This window comes from Aspergillus ochraceoroseus, assembly GCF_002846915.1.
Source record: "Aspergillus ochraceoroseus IBT 24754 chromosome Unknown P175scaffold_6, whole genome shotgun sequence".
Lineage (NCBI taxonomy): Eukaryota > Fungi > Ascomycota > Eurotiomycetes > Eurotiales > Aspergillaceae > Aspergillus > Aspergillus ochraceoroseus.
In genome coordinates, this window is record NW_024468481.1 from 2,092,542 (window position 1) to 2,114,355 (window position 21,814).

The window sequence follows — 21,814 nt, forward strand, 5'->3', positions numbered from 1 at the left end:
GGTGACCACATGCGAATCCTGACTGTTGTATGTAATCTTCTTTTTTTTTATAGTATTTTCTGCTTTCATCCATGGAGGACTACCGAGTAGTCAAATTTGGTTGACTTGGTTACAACATAACAATGCATGAAGAGTGTGTAAAAGGTGAAGCTTGTACTTCAGGTTTCTGACTCTTTAACCCGGCCATACATCTTATTCGAGGACCTCCCAGTGTTTTGGCAAATAAGGCCGGGAATATAACGCCAGACGTCCGGTCAAGTTTGTCCACCAAGCACTGCCTGAATCTCCTCCTCACTGCTTTTTTCGGTATGCATGCAAAGGTGCAACTGATTGAGACCAGAGATTATAAATCAAGGTCTGCAAAGAACAAATATAAGCTTTTCTGTACGGAGTACCTCTGGAGATAACCGGACTTGCGGTTAGTAGCTAACTAGTTAGTTAGTTGACTACCACGGATGTCCGACAAATCATGTCATCACGAAATGGTTGGTTACGTGGTTAGTCCATGAGAGGCGTGGGTGTGGTGGAACTCCATGGAATGCAGATTAATAATGACAGCTTAACTGACTAACTATATTATTAGAGGGCAGAAAATATTCAAATATAAAAGAAAGAAGCGCTTCCAGACTTGGGACTGGTTCCATAGCTCCCAAGAACGCTCGCTCTTACCAATCACAGCCCGCCTTCGTTCTTGATTCACGATGTCTTCACCGGTCTACGACTTCACCATCCCCACCTTCATCAAGGGCCTCCAAACCCTGGCCGCTATCCTGAAGCTCGGTGAAGACTACGCCAAAGAAAATGGCATCCCGGCGGATGAGCTCCTCAATGCCCGCCTCTATGAGGACATGAGGCCACTCACCTTCCAGGTGTACGCGGCCGTCATGCCCACGCTCAAGGCTGTTGCCCGATCCACATTCACTGAGCTCCCCACCGTCGAAAACAACGACAAGACCTTTGAGGACCTTTACAAGAGTATTGATGAGACTATCCAGAAACTGAAGGTCGTGGAGGTCAGCGCCTTTGTGGGCAAGGAGCAAACCGCATTCAAGGCTCCGATTGGGCCTTTTGAGCTCGACTTCACGCCAGAATCGTACTCGGTCAACTTTGCCCTGCCCAACTTCTACTTCCACATTAACACCGCGTACAGCATTCTGCGCTCCAAGGGTGTGCCTTTGGGTAAGCAGGATTATCTTCGGAACTTCCTCGCCTAATCCAGGGAAATTAAGGGATCGCTGGGAGGAATGAGATTCTGCTTGGTTGCTGGTCATGTATATAGGACAGGTTGAAATTCCTTTAGAAATGAAGAATCAGAGTCATCTTACTCCTTCCTCCGTACAAACTGATTCGTGTGAAAGAAGCTTTTCGTAGAGCAGAGCCTGGGCCCTAATGCATGTACGGTTCAAAAATTCATTGAGACCATTAAAAAGCAGACTGTCAGCATAATCTCAGTAGGTGAAAGGAAGACCAACGAGACCCATCGCAAGGCTGCTGCGACCATGCCGCTAGCTTTCTGACTTTTAGGATTTCAAATCAATATCCCAAAGTTGTCCAACCAATGGCAAGTTGTCTCTGAGCCGCTATACGTACGCACAGGGCTGCAAAGTTAAAGTTTAGTCTCTACGCGACGTCCAGGATTGGAGCAGGGAAAGGGATAAACCAAGTTGTGTTCGTAGATGATACGATAATAGTCCCTGGAGGTAGACGAGAAAGCATGCGCACTTACCAGGGTCAAGATTGAAATTACACGTTTCATGACCAACGGAGACTCTGTGGAAGAATGTTGGCAATCCTGGCAGAGATTTGCGACCTCACTGGAGGAGTACTTACAACGGATCGCAATTTAGCCTGTTGCAAACGCAAAGGGGCCCGGAAAGATACCGAGCGTACGATAAAACATACTCAGAGTAAATCGACGACGTTGCATACTGAGACCCGAGCCGTAAATTGGCTTCGTCTTGTTCGGTTGCAACCTTCGAACTTCAGACCCTGGTTAGTTATTGCATCAACCTCAAACGCGACGCTATTGTGATTAGAATGGGCCGTCCCCAAGACGAGATCTTCGTACTCCAGAGCCAACTGTAGGAAGAATCGGTGCTAATGCGGTGGAATTACTACCTCCAAGGCTGCGAGCTTTTGACCGGTGAAGCAAGTGGAGAAGGGCGAATCTCTAGTGTGACAATTATTACAGGGAGGTACTGTCGATCCCCTTCTTCCCTTGTCTTTTTCGTGGCAATCCAGACCCATGGCTAGAAAGGAGTGCAGTAGGGTATAACAGAAGTGTGGATTTTCCCCGAAGAGGCACAATAATCTCTGATGAAATTGAAAATTATATTGACAGAATGGTATCGTCTCTGTACTATCCCAATACTCTATCCAAGCCACTATGCTACAATCACCCTCATATATAATGTCACATTCTATTACCCATAATCTCGACGAAATGCAAGAGGAAAGAAATGCAGAGTCCCTTTCATCATCTACCATTTGAGTCCGGGGCGAGCACGGCGGCCAACCATAGCAGGAGCGTACGAGACACGCTCATCGACCCAAGAGTTCTGCATACGAAGAACCTGGCCGGGGGTAAATTGATTGAGACACTTGTCATCAGAGTAGTCCATGAAGTTGTGGATGGGGTCAGGACCAGGCTCAGAAGTGGGGTTCGAAGTCTCGTTAACACCCGTACATGTGTCCACGCGCTGCGAAAAGGGATTAGTATAAAAGCGCGCCATGTTGCAACGCGGGAATCTCTCACCTTGGGGCATCCAAAGTTAGGGAACGCCTCAGCGGGGGTGTCGTGGATGTAGTCACCAGAACCAAGACAGCCGGGGAGCTCAGCATTGATGTCGTCGTTTCCGGGTTGGAAGGTGTGAAAGAGGTTCAGCCAGTGGCCAATTTCATGAACAGCAGTAATTCCGAGGTCGTAAGGAGCCGTGCCGCCGGGGAGAGAGAGAGTATCAATCACCACTCCGTCCAGCTTGAACTCTTGAAGGGTGGCATCGTTCTTGGGGAAGGTTCTGGGGGACAATTTAGCACCAAATGGCCCGTGGCCGATGCCAGAAAACTCACGCATAACCAAGAATGCTACCACCAATAGTGCCCACGTAAAGGTTCAGGTCGGTGTAACCTCCCCGGCGCAAGCTACTCTTAACCTCCCACTCAATGGGGGTGCCATCTTCAATTGAAGTCCAGGCGTTGTTGCGGGTGTAGGAAACGTTGACAAGATTGAAAGAAAATCCAGTGGGCGCATAATCCTCGTTGAGAACATCAATCTGGGAAGAGTATTAGCGTTTCCCGCAGGCGTAGCTCGCTTGGAATGGGGCAAGGTATACACGCCTGTTTGAGAATTTGAGCATGGAGAGAAGTGCTATTGGTCATACTAGTGTCGGTCTGGATGACATGGATGTAGGTCTGAATGGTGGTCTGAAACACGTCACGAGATGCGGGTTTGAAGCCGGCTCTAGCCTCGCGCTCCTGATAGGACTTGTGGCGGGATCTGAGCTCGTCGGAGGGCTGGTGGGTGCCGCACCGGGCAGACACGAGAGCGCCGAACCCAAGAAGAATGGGAAGGAAACGCATTGCGTAGAGTTGTCTAGAAAGAGGTTTGGGGGTGGTGAGGTTATTCCGGGTGAGAGGCGAGGTGAATGATTGAAACCCGGAGCTGGGAAACCGTCCCCTTTATATCTTGAAATACACTCTGCATTGTTTCCAGTTGGAGACAGTGTGTTCTCCGAGTGGTGCAGGGTTAGATGCGGACCTGTGGCCGATCAGGGCAGATGGAAGCCTGTAAGAGAAGCGTAGGTTGGAGAGCTGATAGGCAGTTGCCCGTACGGAATATGGACCCTGTCGATCGAGACGGCCAAGGCGTGTTGGATAGCAGCAAAAGAAACGCCAAGTGATTGGCGTCAGTCCAGGAGCCTTCAGGGAAGAATCGGGGCTTGTGAAGTTTTTTTGTGATGCACCGTCTATTTTTAACCGGCGAGAGGATCGCCTGTCTTGATAACCCTACTCTGGTACGCCGAGGTGGCTAGCGGTGCTCCACAAAACCCTCATTCGCAGATTATCTGCACTGCAACCATGCAGCAGTGAGCGATTGTTGGTTCCTCTCTAAAGTGCCTTCGTACTGTGCTCCTGCGGTCCAGAAGTGGCTCCGGGGCAGATCGCTAAAGGCTGTGTTGGTAGAACTCTGCCCGAGACCTGCGTTCGGCCTAATCAAGATCTGTTGGGCCCTGTTAGTAGCGACAGAGGAGACGACGGACCGGATTCTGAGTAACTGTAGGCAATTCATTACCGGTTCCTTTGCATGTCGAACAGTTATCATCGCCTTTGGGCCTCACTGGGCAACTTTAACCCACAATCTTTGGCATGATACAGCTTTTGCTGCTTGTCTCAGAACTTTAATCAATAACGTACCAATCCGGACGATATATCCAATAGCTGATAGAGGATAATTGCTTCCATCTTCAAACTTTTCCGAATACGAGGCTTGGGTCATTGCTGGGAGAGAGACGAAGAGCTGCTAAGCCATCCACCCATCCACCCTTCCACCTTTTTCTCCACTGATATCCGGAGAAGTTCAAATCTCCCAATATGGCCAAGGGTAAATCCGGGAAGATCGTTTGACAATATATGTATTTCCCGTTCTCGCTGGATTCGTCGCCCTGGGGTCGGAGTATGGCTGAGCACGAACAGAACCTCACCATAGCAGATATCAAAATCCTGGATCGACCAAATATATTCAAGAATTATTTCAGTCCACGACCAGCAAAGAATCGCTTCTGGCAGCAGTTAGAAAAGTCAACCAATCGGGCTCGTCTGCAGCATCGCACAACTGGAATCCCCACCTTGTGTCAGGCAGATATGATTCACCTACTAACAACAATAGTGTCGATAATAAACAATTCCCTACTCCGTACATACCCAGTCGGAATATTTGTCTAATACTCACCCAATCGATTAAATGCTAGCTATCTAAAACCCCAGTTATGAAACCAACCTCGGCCCAGCATGGCTGGACTACCGAGACAGGGTCGACCATGGTCTCTATTGGGACTCACAGCCTTTACATGTCTATCACCGGTGCTGTTCGTCAACCGGGCGACCCAATCGTGGTGATTATTGCTGGCGCCGGGGATGTGGCCTCGTCCTACGTTGCACTCGAACCACTCGTTTCCTCCTTTTCGCGAATCCTGATCTATGATCGCTCCGGTCTTGGTCAGAGCCAATCTACCCCCCCCCCCCCCCCCCCACAGACCCCAGTGCCGTGAGAGCAGCAGAGGAGCTACGTATGCCTCTACAGGCGGCCGATATCAGTCCTCCGCTATTGCTTATGGGTCACTCGTATGGAGGTATCGTGGCTCGGGAGTTCCTGCACTTGTACGCCGATGAGGTAGCAGGAATGGTCCTATGCGACGCTGCAACAGAGCGAACCCATGAATATTTCCGACTCCATGATCCAAACATTGTCGCGGTAATGGGTGATTTGAAATATGCAGACGTCACCGGCCTCAGGGCTAATTCCAAGCTTTCGCGTGAACAGTGGCGCACCCGCGCGATCGAGATATCCAATTCAGTGGCCGCTACCAGAGCCGAAGCCGCAACTTACGTAGATGTCTGTGAAACCCTGAAGGCAAAGGAACAGTATAGAAACAAAGCGCTAGGTAGTAAGCCACTCAGTGTGATTTGTGCAAACAGCGCACAGGATTATGAGCGGATCTATGAAAAGGGAGTGGAAGCAGGCAATGGCACCCAAGAGCAACGACGGGCGTTCCACGAGTTACTGGATCGGTGGGACACGACCAATCGCATGCTTCAGGAAGAGCAACTCCAGCTGTCATCGAATGCCCATTTAATCCCAATACCAGACTGTGGCCATAATGTTCATTTAGTCCGGCCAGATGTTCTTGCAGATGAAATTCGCTGGGTGTGGGAGAAAATCCTGGAGACGTCGGACCAGCCAACAGAAAGCATTTAATATCAAGGTTGGACTATACAGAAGAAGAACAAAGACTCTGCGGACTACTAGGACTAAGGCATAGGGATGCATTATTATCTCAAGGAAATGCTAAGCTCCGGTCCATGATTTCAATTGCCATCTATAGGTGCATAACATGGGACAATATGAAGAATACAAGTAGCCGTATGCCAGTATAGACCAGGCATCTTTTCATGCAAAGTGATGGTCTGCATTTTCAGGTATTCAATACGGGCTTTGGGGGTAAGCCATCCTATTGATTTTGTTAGCCGCCAGAAGTATGGTTTGAAACCCCCAAAGAAAGGACCACATTCCTCAACAACGCACTGATCCGCCCACTCCACGATCTTGTTTTTTATCAGAGCCGGTATACGCCTAGTCTTCTAGATCGTAGTTGAAGCCACCTTCACCACCCCAAGTGATAAGATGATAGGGATCCAGTCTCTTGATGAAGGTGCTTATTTAGTCGATCCACTCTATCATACCCTCGAGGATACAGCCACCACTGCTACGATGAAGGTTGCGCATACCGTCCGCTGCACGACGAGGCTAATTGGTGAGGTCTCGGCCATGATTGCGAGAGAGTCCCTATAGCGGCTGACCATCGCCTTGACGTATCGCTGGAATGCAGCCCTAATCTTCGGAAGAGGGTCGAATTGGAGGTTCTTCAGCGCCCAGGCAGTATGGTACTTTCCCTGAGATTGACAGCATATTATATGTCAACTGTACCGTTCGGCTAAAAAGGTGTCAAGACAACCATCTTATCCTGATACAGTATTATTGCTTGGTGCTCAACATTATATGATGAGAGGTCGTCAAACTATGACGGTAGAAAGTTGACCGAAATGGATTCAATTAGTCTAACTAGGAAATAGAGAGATGCTTGGAGGAAGCATGGAGATCTAGAAGGAAATAGTAGCTTTAAATATATAAAGTAGTCACGTGTTACTATCTTCTTCTTTATAGTAATACTGCTTTATAGTAGTACTGGTTATATTTACTAAGTATAGTACTCTAATATACCTCCTTTAGTAACATATCTATTATATGAAGCTATTTAGAGTCTATCTTTAACCTGCTAAAATCTAACCTCTTGATGAATTTATTAAATTTTATAGTTAGTAGTATCTTAATTAGCCTGTTAGTGATATTATCCTCTCTACTAACTATTTATAGCTAAATTCTACTATTTTTAATTACTTCTTTAATAAAGAAGTAGTAAATATCTATCTAGTAAAATATAGATATATAGTTTAGCTTCTTTACTAAAATAATAGTATTAGTAGAATTAATATATAAAGGTATGGTACCTTTTATAGACTATTCTAGTCTAATAGCTATATATAGCTTTTATAATTATATAGCTAGTTTTATTACTATATCCTATATAATAAATTTAGTAATAATTAAATTTAGAATAACTAGTAATTACTTTACTAATCTCTATATAATTAGTACTCTAAATATGAAAAATATAAAGTCTTTTATTAACTTCTTATTTTTATAATCTACATGGGAGGTATTAATATATATATATAATAGATTATCTAAATAATCTAAAACTATTATATAGTCTAAGGTCTTCTTTAAATATTAGAAAACTTGTTTAATTATATTATAATCTAACTTACTAGGATTATAATTTCTTTATAGTAATTATATTATTATATATTAAATATCTGGTTAGATCTAAATAGTAATCTAATTTAATAATTTAATTAGCTTCTAGTAATGGGTAATATCATCTTTATCTATAGAGGTATATATAGTATTTAGAATAATATTACTAGTATCTAGTATCTCTCTAGTTAATTTCTATCCTAGAGTTATTAGTATATAATATAGTTAAAGACTATAGAAATTCTATTTATAAAGTATCTTTTAAATATATATATGTTAAAATATTAATATTAAATTATTAAGTAGTCTATAAATATTATATCCCAAGAATTACACAGGTTTACCTAGTTATTTTAATTTAAAATATTTTTCTAGCTTATCTATAAATTATTAAATATTTACTTTATCAGGGCTAGTAATTATTATATTATTAATATAGATAATAAATATTAACTACTAATCTAGATTATAGTAAAAGTATAGATCTTTATTAATTACCTTTATACTAATTTTTACTAAAATATTATAGAATTCCTCATACTAAAGAAATACTAACTATTATAATTTATATAAGGCTTAGAGTAGTAGATATATTATACTATCTTATTTATTAAAACTAGTTAATTAATATATATAGATTTTTTGATCCTTAATTATTATATTAAAATAGGTAGTTACTATGTTGAATTATGCTTATTTTAAATTAAAATAAGTAATTATACTTAAAAATAGCTTTACTAAAGTATCTACTACTACTAGAGAGTAAACTTAATTAAAATCTATATCTAGTTTTTAAAAGTTTCTACACATAACCTATCTTATATAGAATTATAATATATTATTATCTATATTTAATTTTAAGTTATATATTTATTTTCCTAGTAAGATCTTTATATCCTTTAGTAATAATATAAATTTATAAGTCTAAATAGCTTTAAGCTTGCTAATTTAACTCTATATTACTTATATCTAGTAATCCTTTTATAGTAACTTTATTACTTAAATATAGGTTTATAGGATTCTAACTTTATAAGTCTTTATAGGCTTGATCTCTAGTATAAAATTACTAGGATCTAGTAATACTATAGTAATTATATTAGGTAATTCTTTTAGCTTTAGATAGGATCCTAGTAGATAAGGCATTTCTAGAAGTATTTTTAGAGGTAATATAGATTAGAATTAAGATTATTATTCCTATTTTACCTCCTCTTCCTATAATTACTTTGCCTGCTTATCTTTAAAGTAAATACTTTAATATTAACCCTTTATAGATCTTAAAGATCTCTGTAGAGTAGTAATATTACTACTAGTATTATTACTAGCAGGATTCTATACCTTTATTAGGTTAATTATTTTTATATTTCTAATATTAAATTTAATCTATTTTCTAGTCTTTAAATACTTTCTTTTTAGTATATCTAGAGTTATTAGAGTATAGTTATCTTTAGAAGATTCTAAAACTAGTAAGATCTCCCTATATTAGGTAAATAACTTTAGAAATCTTTATATTAGTTATAATACTAGTATCCTTTTAAAAATAGGTTAACTAGTATATAGATTATCTATAGTAAAATAGTTAATTATCCCTTTATATCTACCCTGTCTAGATTATTCCTTTATACTAGGTCTTACTATCTCTTCTATATCCTTACTAATTACTTGATTATTTTGCTTGGTAATGGTTTTAGAAATAGCCCTAGAGGCAGGCCTAGAGGCAGGTGTCTGCTCTAGTATAATAAGCTTGGTAGTCTTGGAGATAGTCCTAGGGGCAGCCCCAGAGATAGGTGGCTGCTCTGGTATGATGAGTTTAATACCTGCCTCTAGGTCAGGTAGGCTTGGTTTAGGTAGAGCTAGATTAGGTATTAATATTTAAATTCTTCCTGTAATAATCTTATTATTATTTACTAATAGTAAGGTTTAGAAAATAATATTATTTTAAGATATACTATTATAGGTTATTCTTCCTCTTTTAATATTAATAGGTATAGTTACTCTAGATAGACTATTATTATTTAGTTTTAGTCTATTAGGAAGTTATGGTTATATTCTATCTATTCTATTAATATTACCTTTATTAAATATTATATCCCTTAACTAAATTATCTTCTTTATATCTAGATACTATATCTTGTAGATATAATCTCTATTATATCTAATTAGTTAATTAATTTTTACTCTAGGTAATATTTTCATACTTTTAATCCTATCTTTATATAAGATATTTACAAATACCTTGTATTCCTATATATAAATATATTATAGATTAATATCTTTAATTAGGATATTTAATTCTTTATAAAAAAGTTATATAAGTAACTTTTCTTTATTATTACCTTTCCTAACTAACTTATTTAAAATATAGACTATTATATCCATACTATATAGTCATATAGTTAGCTCTATTTTTACTTATATACATATTATGCGGGTAGTCTAGATTATATAGCCACTAAACTATTCAATAGCACTATTTTTCTTAAGGGTTTATGGTAGTGTTAGTTCATATATAATACCAAAATCCTTACTTTACCTAGTATACTTATTAAATTCAGGAGCAGAGTTAAATCTAACCCTTCTAATATAGATACTAGTTATATTTAGCTAACTATTATATATTTTCTTTAATACCTTTAAAGATTTACTTTTTACCTTTAAATATCATACAAAAAGGTATCTAGAATAATTATCTAGAACTAGTAGGATATACTTAATACTATCTTTTCTAATTAATTTAATTTCTTGAAGATTTATATATATAAATTATAATAATTTTATTATATATAGTTATGGTTTTTAGGATATCTTTTTCTTTAATTTTAATAATTAATATACTTTATAGTATGGTTTAATATTCTAATTAATAGCAGGCAAGTTATTAGTAGCCAAGTTATTACTTTTATTATAAAGCATTACCTTATTATACTTTAATTATTTAATAGATAGATAACCTAATTATTAATATAATAAGTTTATTAATATAATAGGTATAGTCACTACCTTATTTAGAACTAAAAATAAAATATTATTATCTAAGATAGTATATCTAATTATCTTGTCTATTACTATCTTATAAATATATTAATTTTTTAAGTTAAAATAGATTCTTAATTCTACCTTTATTCTTTCTACTAGTATTAGGTTATATAGTATATTTAGATTCTAAAAATATTTTATTTAGTATAATATTAAAGTACTATTATTTAATTTAAATTAAATTATTACTTTTCTATAATCTTAGGGATATACTACCTTACTATTAGAAGTAATAAAATTATAATTCTTAAAGTTATTTAGATCTTTAATTAGGTTATTAAAGAGATTATAATTATTATATATTATATAACCTACTCTAGAGTTATATAACTACCTATTCCTAAAAATAGTTAATATTAAAGCTATTAGTATATTAACTCTAGATAGTATAAAATTATTAGTATCTAGAATAGTATTAGCTTATATAACTAGAATAATAACTTAGTTTTAGGTTAAATTATTTCTATTCTTTAATTTATATAGCTTAAAGTACTAAAGTATTAAAGTTAGTCTCTACCCTTTCTTTTACTTATTAACTACTAAATATAGGTAGTTCTTAATATTATATTTTTCCTTTTTATAAAATAAGTATAGTATTCTAGGTTTCTTTAATTATTTTAACTAATAGTTAATATAGCCTGTAACTATTATATTCTATAATAGTATATATTTCTATTATTACTGCTACCTTCTTCTATTTATTAGTTAAGAACTTAGTATATTTATAGCAGGTATAGTAATATTAAATATAGTATTTAATAATAGATTCTCCTAAACTTTATCCTTTACTATATTATATATAGTATAAAAATACTTCTATATTATTATTTTAATAGGATTATTACTTAGATTATTTAAGATTAAATCTATAAAGCTTATATTATTCCTTTCAAGCTCCTAAAATATTATAGTAACTACTTAATAGAGTATAATAACTATTTTTAATCTATTAGAAGTATTTATCTTCTAAATAAAGTCTAATATAAACTTATTAATAATTATATAGTTTTTATACTTAATCTTAATAACTTCTCTCTATATCTAGTATATATATCTTTAATTATTATTAATAACTATTCTTTATAATTTCTATATAAAATTATCTATAAAGATATATAAGGTAGTATTTATTAGTAGTTTTTTTACTAATTTCTTACTTATTAAATATAATATTTAACTAGCTACTATTTATAAAAAAAGTTCCTATAATTTATACTTAAAATTATTAAATTATAGTCTAGAAATATTACTTTTAAGAAACTTATCTATCTTATAAAGCCTTAACTCTATTTATATAAATAAAGCCTAAATTTTAAATTTTAAATTATTTTCTAATACTATTATCAGGCTCAAGTTAAATATGCTATTCTTTAGCTTTGTCACTTGATTTTGGCTATTAGTAAATAGGGTAGTAGCCGTCGAAGGTAGGTATAGTAAATTAGGGATATTAGGATATCTACCAGGGGTAGGTTTAGTTACTATTTTGGTTAAATTATAGAAATTTTCCACATACTATCACCCAGGTAGAGTAACATAATAGCAGTATAGGTAGTGTAACACAACAGTAGTAAGTAATATTTCTACCAGGATCTCTATCTAATTAGGGAGCAGATTTCTAGTACAGGGGTATGATAAGAGTTTTAGAGGTTTATAAAGTATAAAATAGAACCTTAAGGAGGGCTCATAACCTAATAAGAGGTCGTCAAACTATGATAGTAGAAAGTTAACTAAAATAGATTCAATTAATCTAACTAGGAAATAGAGAGATGCTTGGAGGAAGCATAGAGATCTAGAAGGAAATAGTGGCCTTAAATACATAAAGTAGTCACGTGTCGCTATCTTCTTCTTTATGGTGATGCTGCTTTATGGTGGTGCTGGTTGCATTCACTGAGTGCAGCACTCCAACATTATATACTCATGGATCTCATTCAAGCATCGCGGAGATAAGATCGGATCCGGAAACGGATGCGGCTGTCGGACTCGGAGAATGGTAAGTGATACGGACCAACTGCGCAATTGCCGATTCTCCTCCCACGACATCAGCTCCTCTTTCGCTCTCTTTCTCCAACATGAGGTTTGGCTACGATTCATTCAAACACGCCGGACAAAAGGCATCGGAGATCCTGTCTTGGTGGGAAGAAATTGCCCGAACGCATGCACCCGACCCGCTTGAGCAGCATAATTGAACAATAGAGATGATTCGTACCACTGGACCAGAACGTCGTCGGAGACGGCCCGTGGTGTATGTTGGAACCCCTCTGTTCAAGCTTACTAAATAACAACAGCTGAGCATGTTACAATAGGTCGTGTACTCTCTGCCGGAGGCGGAAAATCAAGTGCAATCGGGAAAGTCCCTGCAGTAATTGCCTCAAGTCCCGCAATGTGAACTGCGTGTATCCACCACCACTACGCCAACAGGCAGATGTCAAGTTTAGTGGCGCGCTGGGGTTGGATCCAGTTGATGATGATCTTCACGGTCCAGAGCTGAATACAGCTTTGTCTGCAGACAGGAAATCGAATGAGGACATCTGCCCACAATTTCCAAGCTCTGCCTCCCGGTCGGTGCCGCGAAGTTCTAAACACTCCCGGGCCCTGGCAAGTCAGGCATCCACTTCCGAAATTGAGTCTATGAGAAGTAAGATCAGAAACCTGGAGGAGCAGTTGTCCAAAGTAGCCCAACAACCAGTCCAGTCACTCCACGCAAATACCAATGTGCGCTTCCAGACATCCACTTCTCAGGTGACAGGTACTTTTCACATCAATGACGACCGTTTAGTGGGCAAGGCCCATGCAGTAAAGCGAAGTGTCATGCACAAGAGTCGTTTATTTGGCCAAAGCCATTGGGCCCACGCGGCAACCCTCGTAGGTTTTGGGCCTTTCTTGAAAACAATCAGGTGTCCTAACAGCCACTAGTTCGGCGATATTTTTGAGGCAATTGAGCCACATGTGCGAGAGGAAACTTCAAAGGTGGCTTCACAGCTGAAGAAATGCAAGGACCTGGCTAGAGTGATAAAATCGAAACGGACCCCTCCCTGGCCTACGCCACCAACCGCTGATTTACCTCCCAAGGGTGTTGCTGACGAGCTTGTCGAGGGTTACCTTCGGACCATCGAAACTGTGTACCGAATTTTGCACATTCCCACGTTCCGAAGCGACTATGATTCAATTTGGGCCTCCGATGTGAAACCTAGCACGGCGTTTCTTGTCCAATTAAAATTAGTGCTTGCCATAGGAGCCACTGCGCTCGATGAAGAGTTTTCCATGCGGCCGTATGCAATCAGATGGGTTTACGAGGCTCACACATGGCTTTCTGATCCTGATTTCAAGCCTCAGCTGAATATCCAATCTTTGCAGACAACTATCCTGCTCTTAATCGCCCGGGAAACCATAAATGTGGGCAAGGATGCAACCTGGATATCAGCCGGCGCGCTTCTCCGAACAGCGTTGTTTCTGGGGCTCCATAGGGACCCGTCCCGTCTCCCGTATATGTCAATCTTTCTCGCTGAGATGCGACGAAGGCTTTGGAATTCGATTCTGGAGCTAACCCTACAATCAAGTCTGATATCGGGAGGTTCGCCTCTTATTTCCCTCGCTGATTTCGACGCAGAACCCCCCGGGAACTTTGATGACGACCAACTTTTAGCTGAGGACCCCATGCCGAAGCCAGATAATGTTTTTACTCAAACGTCCATTGCAATAGTTCTCCGGAAGACCGTCCCTGAAAGACTGGCAATGTTAAAGCATATGAACGATTTTGGTTCCTATGGTACATATGAAGAAACGTTGACACTTGATGCGGAGCTCAGAGCGTCATACAAAACCATATATCGAATGATGAAGGAATACAGCGTGGGGCCCGGCTCCTCTCCTTCACAATTTCAAATTCGCATGGTAGATTTCATTATACATGTTTATCTTTCAATTGTGCATATGCGGTTTTTTGCCCCTGCATTGCGGGAGGCTCAGTATGCCTTTTCCAGGAAAGTGGCGATTGAGAGCTCGGTCAAGATCTGGTGTACAGCATACTCACACTCATCCCTCATGGCTGCCCAATCATGTGCAGGTACGGCTGTGGTTGAGCAGGACGATTTCGCACATCTTGTATCCTGTGGAAGTGGATTTTTTCGGACTGCTGTCATGCTTTCGGGGTTATTTATAGCGGCCGAGCTGAGGGCACAACTCCAAGAAGAAAGCGTCGGGCCAAGCCCTTATCGTGTTGACTTACTCGCTATCCTATCCGATGCGAAATTGCATAGCTGGAAATATATTGAGGCGGGGGAGACAAACATTAAGGGTTATCTGTTTACGTCTCTGATTTGCGCCCAGATTGAGGCGCTTATACAGGGTTTAGACTCTGATGAATTCCCAAAGTTACTAGTTAAGGCGGCAGAGGACGCCGAAGAAAGATGCCTAACATTTTTAGAGGAGAAAGCCTCTCAGAACAGCATGCTGGACAATCGAGATGGAAAAACCCAAACTTCTATGACTATGACGCCTAGCTTGATGGAAGAGTGGGATTTTATTGTAAGTCGAGGGCAAAAACAATCAGGCAAGGCTTGCTAACCTGCGTATTAGATGTCTGATGGGGGTTTCAACGTCAACGGCACGGAGCAAATGAACTGGGGTTTTCAAGATCAAACGATCCAAGGCCTATTTGCTTTATAAAGGGCGGGATAGTCGAATCTTCCTCCTGGGTAACAAAATAAGTGGCGCCTACCTCAGTCATTCACATCTACATCTCTTTTTATTGAATGATGGATTTCCTTGTACCGCAATGCCGGCTGATTTGCACTTCTGTATACGGAGTACTTGAGGCTAACGTTGCCTCGACGCGCACTTGCCCCTACCTAAGGTTAGCCTCATGACCAATCGGAGATGCAAAGCACGCCTAATTGGCCAATGCGAGTTACGGCAAGACTCCACTTCAAGACGATCAACACATATATAAAGCTGCATACCACCCCATCTCTCGACTCTCTTGTAAGACCCCATCATCTTGCTACCCCCCCCCCCCCAGGAGCCAACGTTTGCCCTTTATCAAAAGGGCAGTTTAACAAGAGTCCCTCACTAGTGTCTTCCTTCACCATTATATTAGCTTCCGCTCGCGAAACGTTAGTCAGTCGGTCTGTCGGGGCTATAGTTGCGTTTTTGGGTCTTAGTCTACTATAATCACTTTCAGCTTCCTGCATAATCCCGGAAATGGCTTCTTCAAACACGGAGTTTTCGCAAATGCTACAGCATATCACGGATGCTAAGCTTGATGAACTGTCCAACAAACGCAAGATTTTTCTTAGTCACAAAGCTGCCACGTTGGAAAAGGCACAGGCTTTAAACTCGGCGATCGATAAGCTTCATGCTCTCTCCAATGGGGTGAAATTATGCTTTGGTATTCCGGTAGCGGATGTGTGCATGATCCGTGATCGCAGTGGAGCTGGGAATATTGAGATCGCCCTGGCCAACTTAGATCGTTTTCTCAAACAGGCTCAGTATGACCCTTCGATTTCGCCAGATATATTGGACCGCTGGCAGAAGTCTTTGGTTGAATACCTTGATATTCAAACTGTCAAGTACGAGTACGCCACCCTGTTCGCCCAGTTGACTATGGAATGGTTGTCAGCCAGCAAGAGCCACCCTTTATCAGATCAAGATGTCACCATGTCGGATGACTTTGGAGAGGCTGGGGGCTCCGAGAAAATAGATTCTAGAAAGCGATGGGAGGAATCTGTCTTCACGTCGGTTGAACGTGACCCGGATACAATTACAAACTTCCTTGAAGAGTTATTCAAGGGCACAGTTGACAATCTGGGGCAAGACATTGCTGAGGGATGGGACAATACGAGGAATGTCGGCAAGGCGCTACAAAGCCTCCGTAAGAGGGTATCCGCGTTTGAAAACTCCCTGGCTAGTCCTTCTCAATTCAATACTGCTACGTTAAGCTGGGTAATTACAGGATTGGTTCAATCTGATCTACTAACTGAACAGAAAAGAGCAGTGCTGAGAGACTTCCAAAATAACTATATTATATTGAAAGAACTGGCCGATGTCCTGAACATGCGCCTGGCGGCCCTCCACGCATGGTCCTGGGGTACCGAAGTCCCAGTTGAGCAACGCCGGCATATAAATGGGTCGTATCAAATCTGTGTGCAAGAAGATCTTATCCAAGCGATATTTTTACAATATCTAGGTGTTAGGTGGTCTGTTATGTTCAAGGAAGCATTCACAGACTTCAAAAAGACAAAGAATGTGTGGAAATCCCCGCGGGCCAAAATCTCTGCTATTGATAAGAAGCGCCGGCAGTTCTTTCTTGACTGCCGTCGGGATAAACCTAACATCCAGATCACCAAGGAACGCATTTATCAACGGGGATACTTCGTTTCTCAACTGCTTAACCACGAACAACAAGCCCGACGCTGTGAGGAGGGAGAAGAAGAGGCTGACTTTGCGACTTTCGCCGCAGAACCAGTTCTCAAGAAGAAAAAGGTCAAGGTGGCCATGGCTGGTAAACGTGCGCGGAAAGCACCCTCATATTTTGAAGAAAAACTGGGGGTCGATAGTGACGATGAGGCGTCCGGCGAGGGCAGCGCGGGCGGCCAATTTGACGATTACCATGACCCAGACGAATACTATGATGATAGCTTCGCAAACAGCGTCATGGATCCACCTAACCAGATGCAAGCAAGACAAAATCTTTTACTTCTTCTAAGCGCGGATATTTTAATCGGCACCCGGATTCACGGGGCAGTAACCTGCTTCCGGTCGCAGTACGAATCGTGGAATCCCAACTTGCCGCATACCGCTATTCTCACCGTGCTGAGCTTTTTAGGAGTATCGAAAAAGTGGACCAGCTTTTTTGAGCGGTTCTTAAGAGCCCCCTTGAAGTTTGTCGATGATAATAATCATGCCGAGCCGCGCTTCCGCCAGCGCGGTACTCCAGAATCCCACGTATTAAGTGAAGTGTTCGGCGAGACGATTCTGTTTTGCCTGGACTTCTTGGTGAACAAGGAAACTGATGGTCAGCTTCTCTGGCGAGTCCATGATGACTTGTGGTTCTGGTCGTCAGACGAGCAGGCGTGCGTGAAGGCGTGGCAGGCGATTGAAAAATTCAACGAAATAATGGGAGTTTCATTGAGCACAGCTAAAACTGGCAGTGCGCAGATTACTCCAGATAAGACTAGCACGGCGCGGGAGAATTCCCCAGTATTGCCTTCGGGGCAAATCAGATGGGGCATGCTTTATCTTAACCCGGAATCAGGGAGGTTCGAGATTGATCAAGAGATGGTGGACCACCATATAGAAGAACTCCGCAGGCAACTGCAGGACAAGAAAAAGAGCATTTTTGGATGGATACAGGCGTGGAACTCGTATGCAACCACGTTCTTCACGTCAAACTTTGGTAAACCCGTGAATTGTTTCGGTCGGGAGCATGTGGACATGATGCTACAAACTCACGAGCGAATCCAGCGCCAGATCTTTTCCCTCGAAGCCGATGGTGGTAAGCATGACCGCAGTGTAATAACCTATCTCCGGGACACAATCAGCTCGCGGTTTGGTATCTCATCTATTCCGGATGGATTCTTCTTTCTGCCCATCGATCTCGGTGGTCTTGAGCTGTCTAGCTCATTTATCAACTTGGTCGGTCTACGCGACTCGGTTATTGGAAATCCGGAGACGCTTTTGGACGAATTTTTCGAGGCAGAACGCGACAACTATACTTTGTTGAAACAACGGTTTGACGCTGCAGATAAAGAACGCAAAGTTGCACTGAACCAGGGATTTTGTCCGCCTGATGGAGACCAATTCATGTCTTTCGATGAATACATCCGATACCGCGAGCTGCTGGACTACAATTTTAGCGGCCAATTGGTGGAGGTGTATGACAAGCTTCTCCAGCGTCCCACCCAAGAATTCATCGAATGTGACCACCACGGACCCGTGTTCAGAGCGGTTAGTGAGCTCGACGGCCAAAACAGCCTGACTGGGATCAAGCCTAGCTGGGGCGAAATGAATTCCTACTGGAGATGGGTTGCGCAACTATACGGACCGGAGATTATCGACAGGTTTGGTGGATTTAACATCGTGGACCCAGGACTTTTGCCCATTGGTCTAGTTGGTTTATTCCGCAGTGGCCGGGTCAATTGGTGAGACTAATAAGTATTTGCTAGGTAGTTTTTGATCCCGGTTCTGATGCCTACATGTGCTCTACTTCAAGATGCACAGAGATTGCTCAATGTAGCTATATTAATAAAGTCATTCAAATTGTCTCTCTTCTACCGATCGTCTTCCCGGGCTTGCGGTGCTCCAGCTTGATAAAAATAGACAGATTGTGTCAACTGCGCTCTGCTGTATACATTAAAACACCCGAAAGATGCCAATCACCATACCCAGAATCGCTATGAGGAATGGATGCCGTGCTTCTTGATGTACGGCCGAATCGTCCTTGGTCTCGTTCGTCGCAGTTGCTTGACCACTTCCAGTTCCTGTGGTTGTGCCCCCCTGGCTAGCATTTGCAGATAATACATCCGTGGTATTTGTTGACACCGCCGCGTCCTTCGAGGTGACAGTCACCACCTGCGTAACGGAACCAAAGGCCCAGCTGACAGTCGCACTGACCGGTGTGGTTAGGGTGCCGGTATTATGTAGGGTTTCAGTACCACTTGGAAGGTTTTCGGGCTTGTAGTAGGTTTTGATACTGTCGGGATACCCGAAGTCCGCAACACAGTCCCAAGAGCTTAAATGTGGGCCACACTGGGTCCATTGCGGCCGCACGTCGTTAAATACCTGTTCCAACTTATCAATTCCGACTTCGTGGCGGTCTTGGCCGGGGCAGATATCTGGGAGTCTATGCGTCGAGAGGGAAGAAATGCTATTGTCAGTAACGGCCACCCTGGGATTCATGGAGGAGAATCACTACCTGGATAGTCCAGCACTGTATCCGCAGCATACACACCCATATTCGTAAGCCTGTTGATCGTCCAGGCTCTGGCCAGGTGGGTTATGAGTACAGCGAACAAAAACCTTCTCTGCCAGGGCCCAGGCGTAAGTTACTCTGCCGTAGTTGCATGAGCACCCCCCGTCCGCATTGTCTGGTGGTGGCCAGAACGGGATGGTCTCGAGTGGCGGATCGCCGCAATGCAGGATGAGATCGCCGACTTGGAGCTGGTACTCGCAGCTATACACCTTGATGAAAGGGTTAGAAACCGCGAAGCAGAACAGAATTCTCAAAACCCCATTCCTACCTTGTTCCAACAGGACGAAACTGCACAGTCCACGTATCTTGACTGCCGCACGCATTCGCAGCCGTCGCCGCAGTCGTCGTCTATGGCGTGGCCGGAATCATCTACGCTCAGGCGGGAGCAATTGGTACAGTCCGCCGCCAAAGAATCGGCATCATGGTAGCACGAAGCGAACCCCGATGGGTCCGCGCATGTCTCGGAATCGAAGTAGCCCACCTGCGCCGCAATTGTGAGCCTCAGGGCTGCGAGGCCGACGGCGATATAAGAGTTGAGATGCATGGTAGAAGCTGGAGATAATCTATAGGTCCAGTACTCCGTACCTCACAAGAGAAGATATTATTACCCCAAGAACAGGCTCCAGGAGAGTATTTGAATAACGCCATTATTGAGCCTCTGCATGTACTCCGCAGATAAACAAAGAAAACGACTCAGGGTTTAAGAGATCACCATGACCAGGGATTGTTCCACCAACGCGTTCGGGAGAAATTGCGAGTCTTGGCTCATGGGTTTGCGGGCTTAGCTTGCCAATATAGTCAAGAATCTGTATATATGGACTGGGGGTTCGACAAATTAGGCAGTAAATAGTAGCGGTGCTCCCGGAGTCTTGAAGGCTTTCCCGCGAAGCTTGTGCCAGATGTCTCAATATCCAAACCATGATTGGACGCGTGACTTGCCATGCCCTTTCCCCCTTTTCTCCCGTTACAGAGTAGGATTGATGCCCTTGTTGTATACAAAGTATACGGAGTATTAAACAAGTCAACTAGCGACCTCAAGGAGTGATTCTACTCGAACGAGTTCCAGTCCCCGAGGGAACAAAAGCCCGCTCGCCGGTGTGATCATGTGATCTAATTTGGTGCGCCATTTTTGCGTGATGGAACGTTCAATCTGACACCAATAAGTAGCAGGACAGCCATGAAATTCATTTCTATTTCCATAATCACAGTTCACAGGATGTTTCGTTCTTTACATTTACCGGCATCTCCACAAGTGCTAGGATCCGTGTTCTTCTTGCCACGCGCTTCTCTAAGGCGGTCTTTACCCTTCGCCCGTATACAAGCTTGTTACATGTATCATGGCCTAAATGTGTGCTCAATCACTCGGTCCTATAGCCAGAGATGCAACTCTTCTCGTCAGACCGGTTCTCTGCTTTCTCCCGTTCGACTTGCTTTCTGGACTTGTCGCTCCACCTGGCGCCGCGCGGGTATTAACACGCTGCGATGTCTTGTTGGCTGCACTGCTGGGGATTTTTCCGCGCTGTGGATGCTCCAGACATATTTGCCAGATATAGGGATGGGATCTATTATGGCCCTATCGAGTAAGTGTTTCCAACTCTAACGCGAATCATCCAAGTCCAACAGGCGCTCATACAAAGTGCAAGTGGTATCCGGTATCACTACGTCGATTTTTCTAGAAACGATACTTCTCAGACACGGAGTTGACAAGCTCTCGTGGCCAGTGGCAGTCCGAACGGCGATGGGTATGAGCCTGGTTTCTATGCTTGCCATGGAAACGGTGGAGAACTTGGTAGATTATCATCTCACTGGCGGAGTCATCGCTCTCCAGGAGCCACGCTTTTGGCTAGCTGCAGCGCTTTCGATAGGAGCTGGATTTTTAGCACCGTTGCCTTATAACTACCTCCGCTTGAGGAAATATGGGAAGGCTTGTCATTGACGACACAAAATGCGGGCTTGTGTGGCGTGATAATCGATGAAATATATATATACATCAGCACCAGGTGGTATTTTGTCAACTTTACCGTTCAGTTAACAAGATGCCTAGACAACCATTTCGTCCTGATACAGTATTTTGTTTGTTGCTCAAAATATTTTTATATGAATCATTCTTAGCGGATGCTGGGGCGTTAAAGCCAGATCTACTGATCAACAGAGTATGCAGATAGATTGTTTACAAATACAGTATAACACCACAGCAATAGAATATATATTGCACCAAT

At 41.9% G+C, this 21,814-nt stretch overlaps 8 protein-coding genes across 8 annotated transcripts; 5 read left to right on the plus strand and 3 right to left on the minus strand.

Moving 5' to 3' along the window:
• Positions 1–674: 674 nt before the first annotated feature.
• Positions 675–1,327, plus strand: P175DRAFT_0503236 (DUF1993 domain-containing protein). Its single transcript, XM_040897583.1, has one exon. The coding sequence runs from the start codon at positions 702–704 to the stop codon at positions 1,212–1,214; it is 513 nt and encodes a 170-aa protein (XP_040751095.1). The 5' UTR covers positions 675–701; the 3' UTR covers positions 1,215–1,327.
• Positions 1,328–2,313: 986 nt separating this feature from the next.
• P175DRAFT_0525239 (zinc metalloprotease) lies at positions 2,314–4,026 on the minus strand. The gene is made up of 4 exons (XM_040899408.1): positions 3,337–4,026; positions 3,070–3,272; positions 2,756–3,017; positions 2,314–2,699 (listed from the first exon to the last, which is right to left on the minus strand). Exons 1-4 carry the CDS (start codon positions 3,577–3,579, stop codon positions 2,481–2,483), a joined length of 927 nt encoding a protein of 308 aa, XP_040751096.1. The 5' UTR covers positions 3,580–4,026; the 3' UTR covers positions 2,314–2,480.
• Positions 4,027–5,036: 1,010 nt separating this feature from the next.
• P175DRAFT_0517909 (alpha/beta fold hydrolase) lies at positions 5,037–5,974 on the plus strand (the record flags this gene model as incomplete). The annotated part of the gene is made up of 2 exons (XM_040899017.1): positions 5,037–5,214; positions 5,253–5,974. 2 exons carry the CDS (start codon positions 5,037–5,039, stop codon positions 5,972–5,974), a joined length of 900 nt encoding a protein of 299 aa, XP_040751097.1.
• An 85-nt stretch (positions 5,975–6,059) lies between these two features.
• Positions 6,060–6,546, minus strand: P175DRAFT_0559259 (uncharacterized protein; the record flags this gene model as incomplete). The annotated part of the gene is made up of 3 exons (XM_040900904.1): positions 6,060–6,227; positions 6,282–6,357; positions 6,460–6,546. 3 exons carry the CDS (start codon positions 6,544–6,546, stop codon positions 6,085–6,087), a joined length of 306 nt encoding a protein of 101 aa, XP_040751098.1. The 3' UTR covers positions 6,060–6,084.
• Positions 6,547–12,822: 6,276 nt separating this feature from the next.
• On the plus strand, positions 12,823–15,292 carry P175DRAFT_0510913 (uncharacterized protein; the record flags this gene model as incomplete). The annotated part of the gene is made up of 4 exons (XM_040898552.1): positions 12,823–12,869; positions 12,931–13,489; positions 13,541–15,151; positions 15,203–15,292. The coding sequence occupies 4 exons, from the start codon at positions 12,823–12,825 to the stop codon at positions 15,290–15,292; spliced, it is 2,307 nt and encodes a 768-aa protein (XP_040751099.1).
• Positions 15,293–15,627: 335 nt separating this feature from the next.
• P175DRAFT_0503239 (uncharacterized protein) lies at positions 15,628–18,893 on the plus strand. Its single transcript, XM_040897584.1, has one exon. The coding sequence runs from the start codon at positions 15,827–15,829 to the stop codon at positions 18,767–18,769; it is 2,943 nt and encodes a 980-aa protein (XP_040751100.1). The 5' UTR covers positions 15,628–15,826; the 3' UTR covers positions 18,770–18,893.
• Positions 18,876–20,139, minus strand: P175DRAFT_0462900 (uncharacterized protein; the record flags this gene model as incomplete). The annotated part of the gene is made up of 3 exons (XM_040894802.1): positions 18,876–19,466; positions 19,539–19,804; positions 19,864–20,139. 3 exons carry the CDS (start codon positions 20,137–20,139, stop codon positions 18,977–18,979), a joined length of 1,032 nt encoding a protein of 343 aa, XP_040751101.1. The 3' UTR covers positions 18,876–18,976.
• A 628-nt stretch (positions 20,140–20,767) lies between these two features.
• On the plus strand, positions 20,768–21,809 carry P175DRAFT_0503240 (DUF4396 domain-containing protein). Its single transcript, XM_040897585.1, has 2 exons — positions 20,768–21,175; positions 21,239–21,809. The coding sequence occupies exons 1-2, from the start codon at positions 20,812–20,814 to the stop codon at positions 21,529–21,531; spliced, it is 657 nt and encodes a 218-aa protein (XP_040751102.1). The 5' UTR covers positions 20,768–20,811; the 3' UTR covers positions 21,532–21,809.
• Positions 21,810–21,814: the final 5 nt, after the last annotated feature.

Coding starts and splice junctions, on each gene's coding strand:
- P175DRAFT_0503236 (XM_040897583.1), top strand. CDS start 702: ATGTCTTCACCGGTCTACGACTTCACCATCCCCACCTTCATCAAGGGC.
- P175DRAFT_0525239 (XM_040899408.1), bottom strand. CDS start 3,579: ATGCGTTTCCTTCCCATTCTTCTTGGGTTCGGCGCTCTCGTGTCTGCC. Junction 3,018..3,069: donor GGTAGCATTCTTGGTTATGC/GTGAGTTTTCTG, acceptor ATTGTCCCCCAG/AACCTTCCCCAAGAACGATG. Junction 2,700..2,755: donor CTAACTTTGGATGCCCCAAG/GTGAGAGATTCC, acceptor CCCTTTTCGCAG/CGCGTGGACACATGTACGGG.
- P175DRAFT_0503239 (XM_040897584.1), top strand. CDS start 15,827: ATGGCTTCTTCAAACACGGAGTTTTCGCAAATGCTACAGCATATCACG.
- P175DRAFT_0503240 (XM_040897585.1), top strand. CDS start 20,812: ATGTTTCGTTCTTTACATTTACCGGCATCTCCACAAGTGCTAGGATCC. Junction 21,176..21,238: donor ATCTATTATGGCCCTATCGA/GTAAGTGTTTCC, acceptor ACAAAGTGCAAG/TGGTATCCGGTATCACTACG.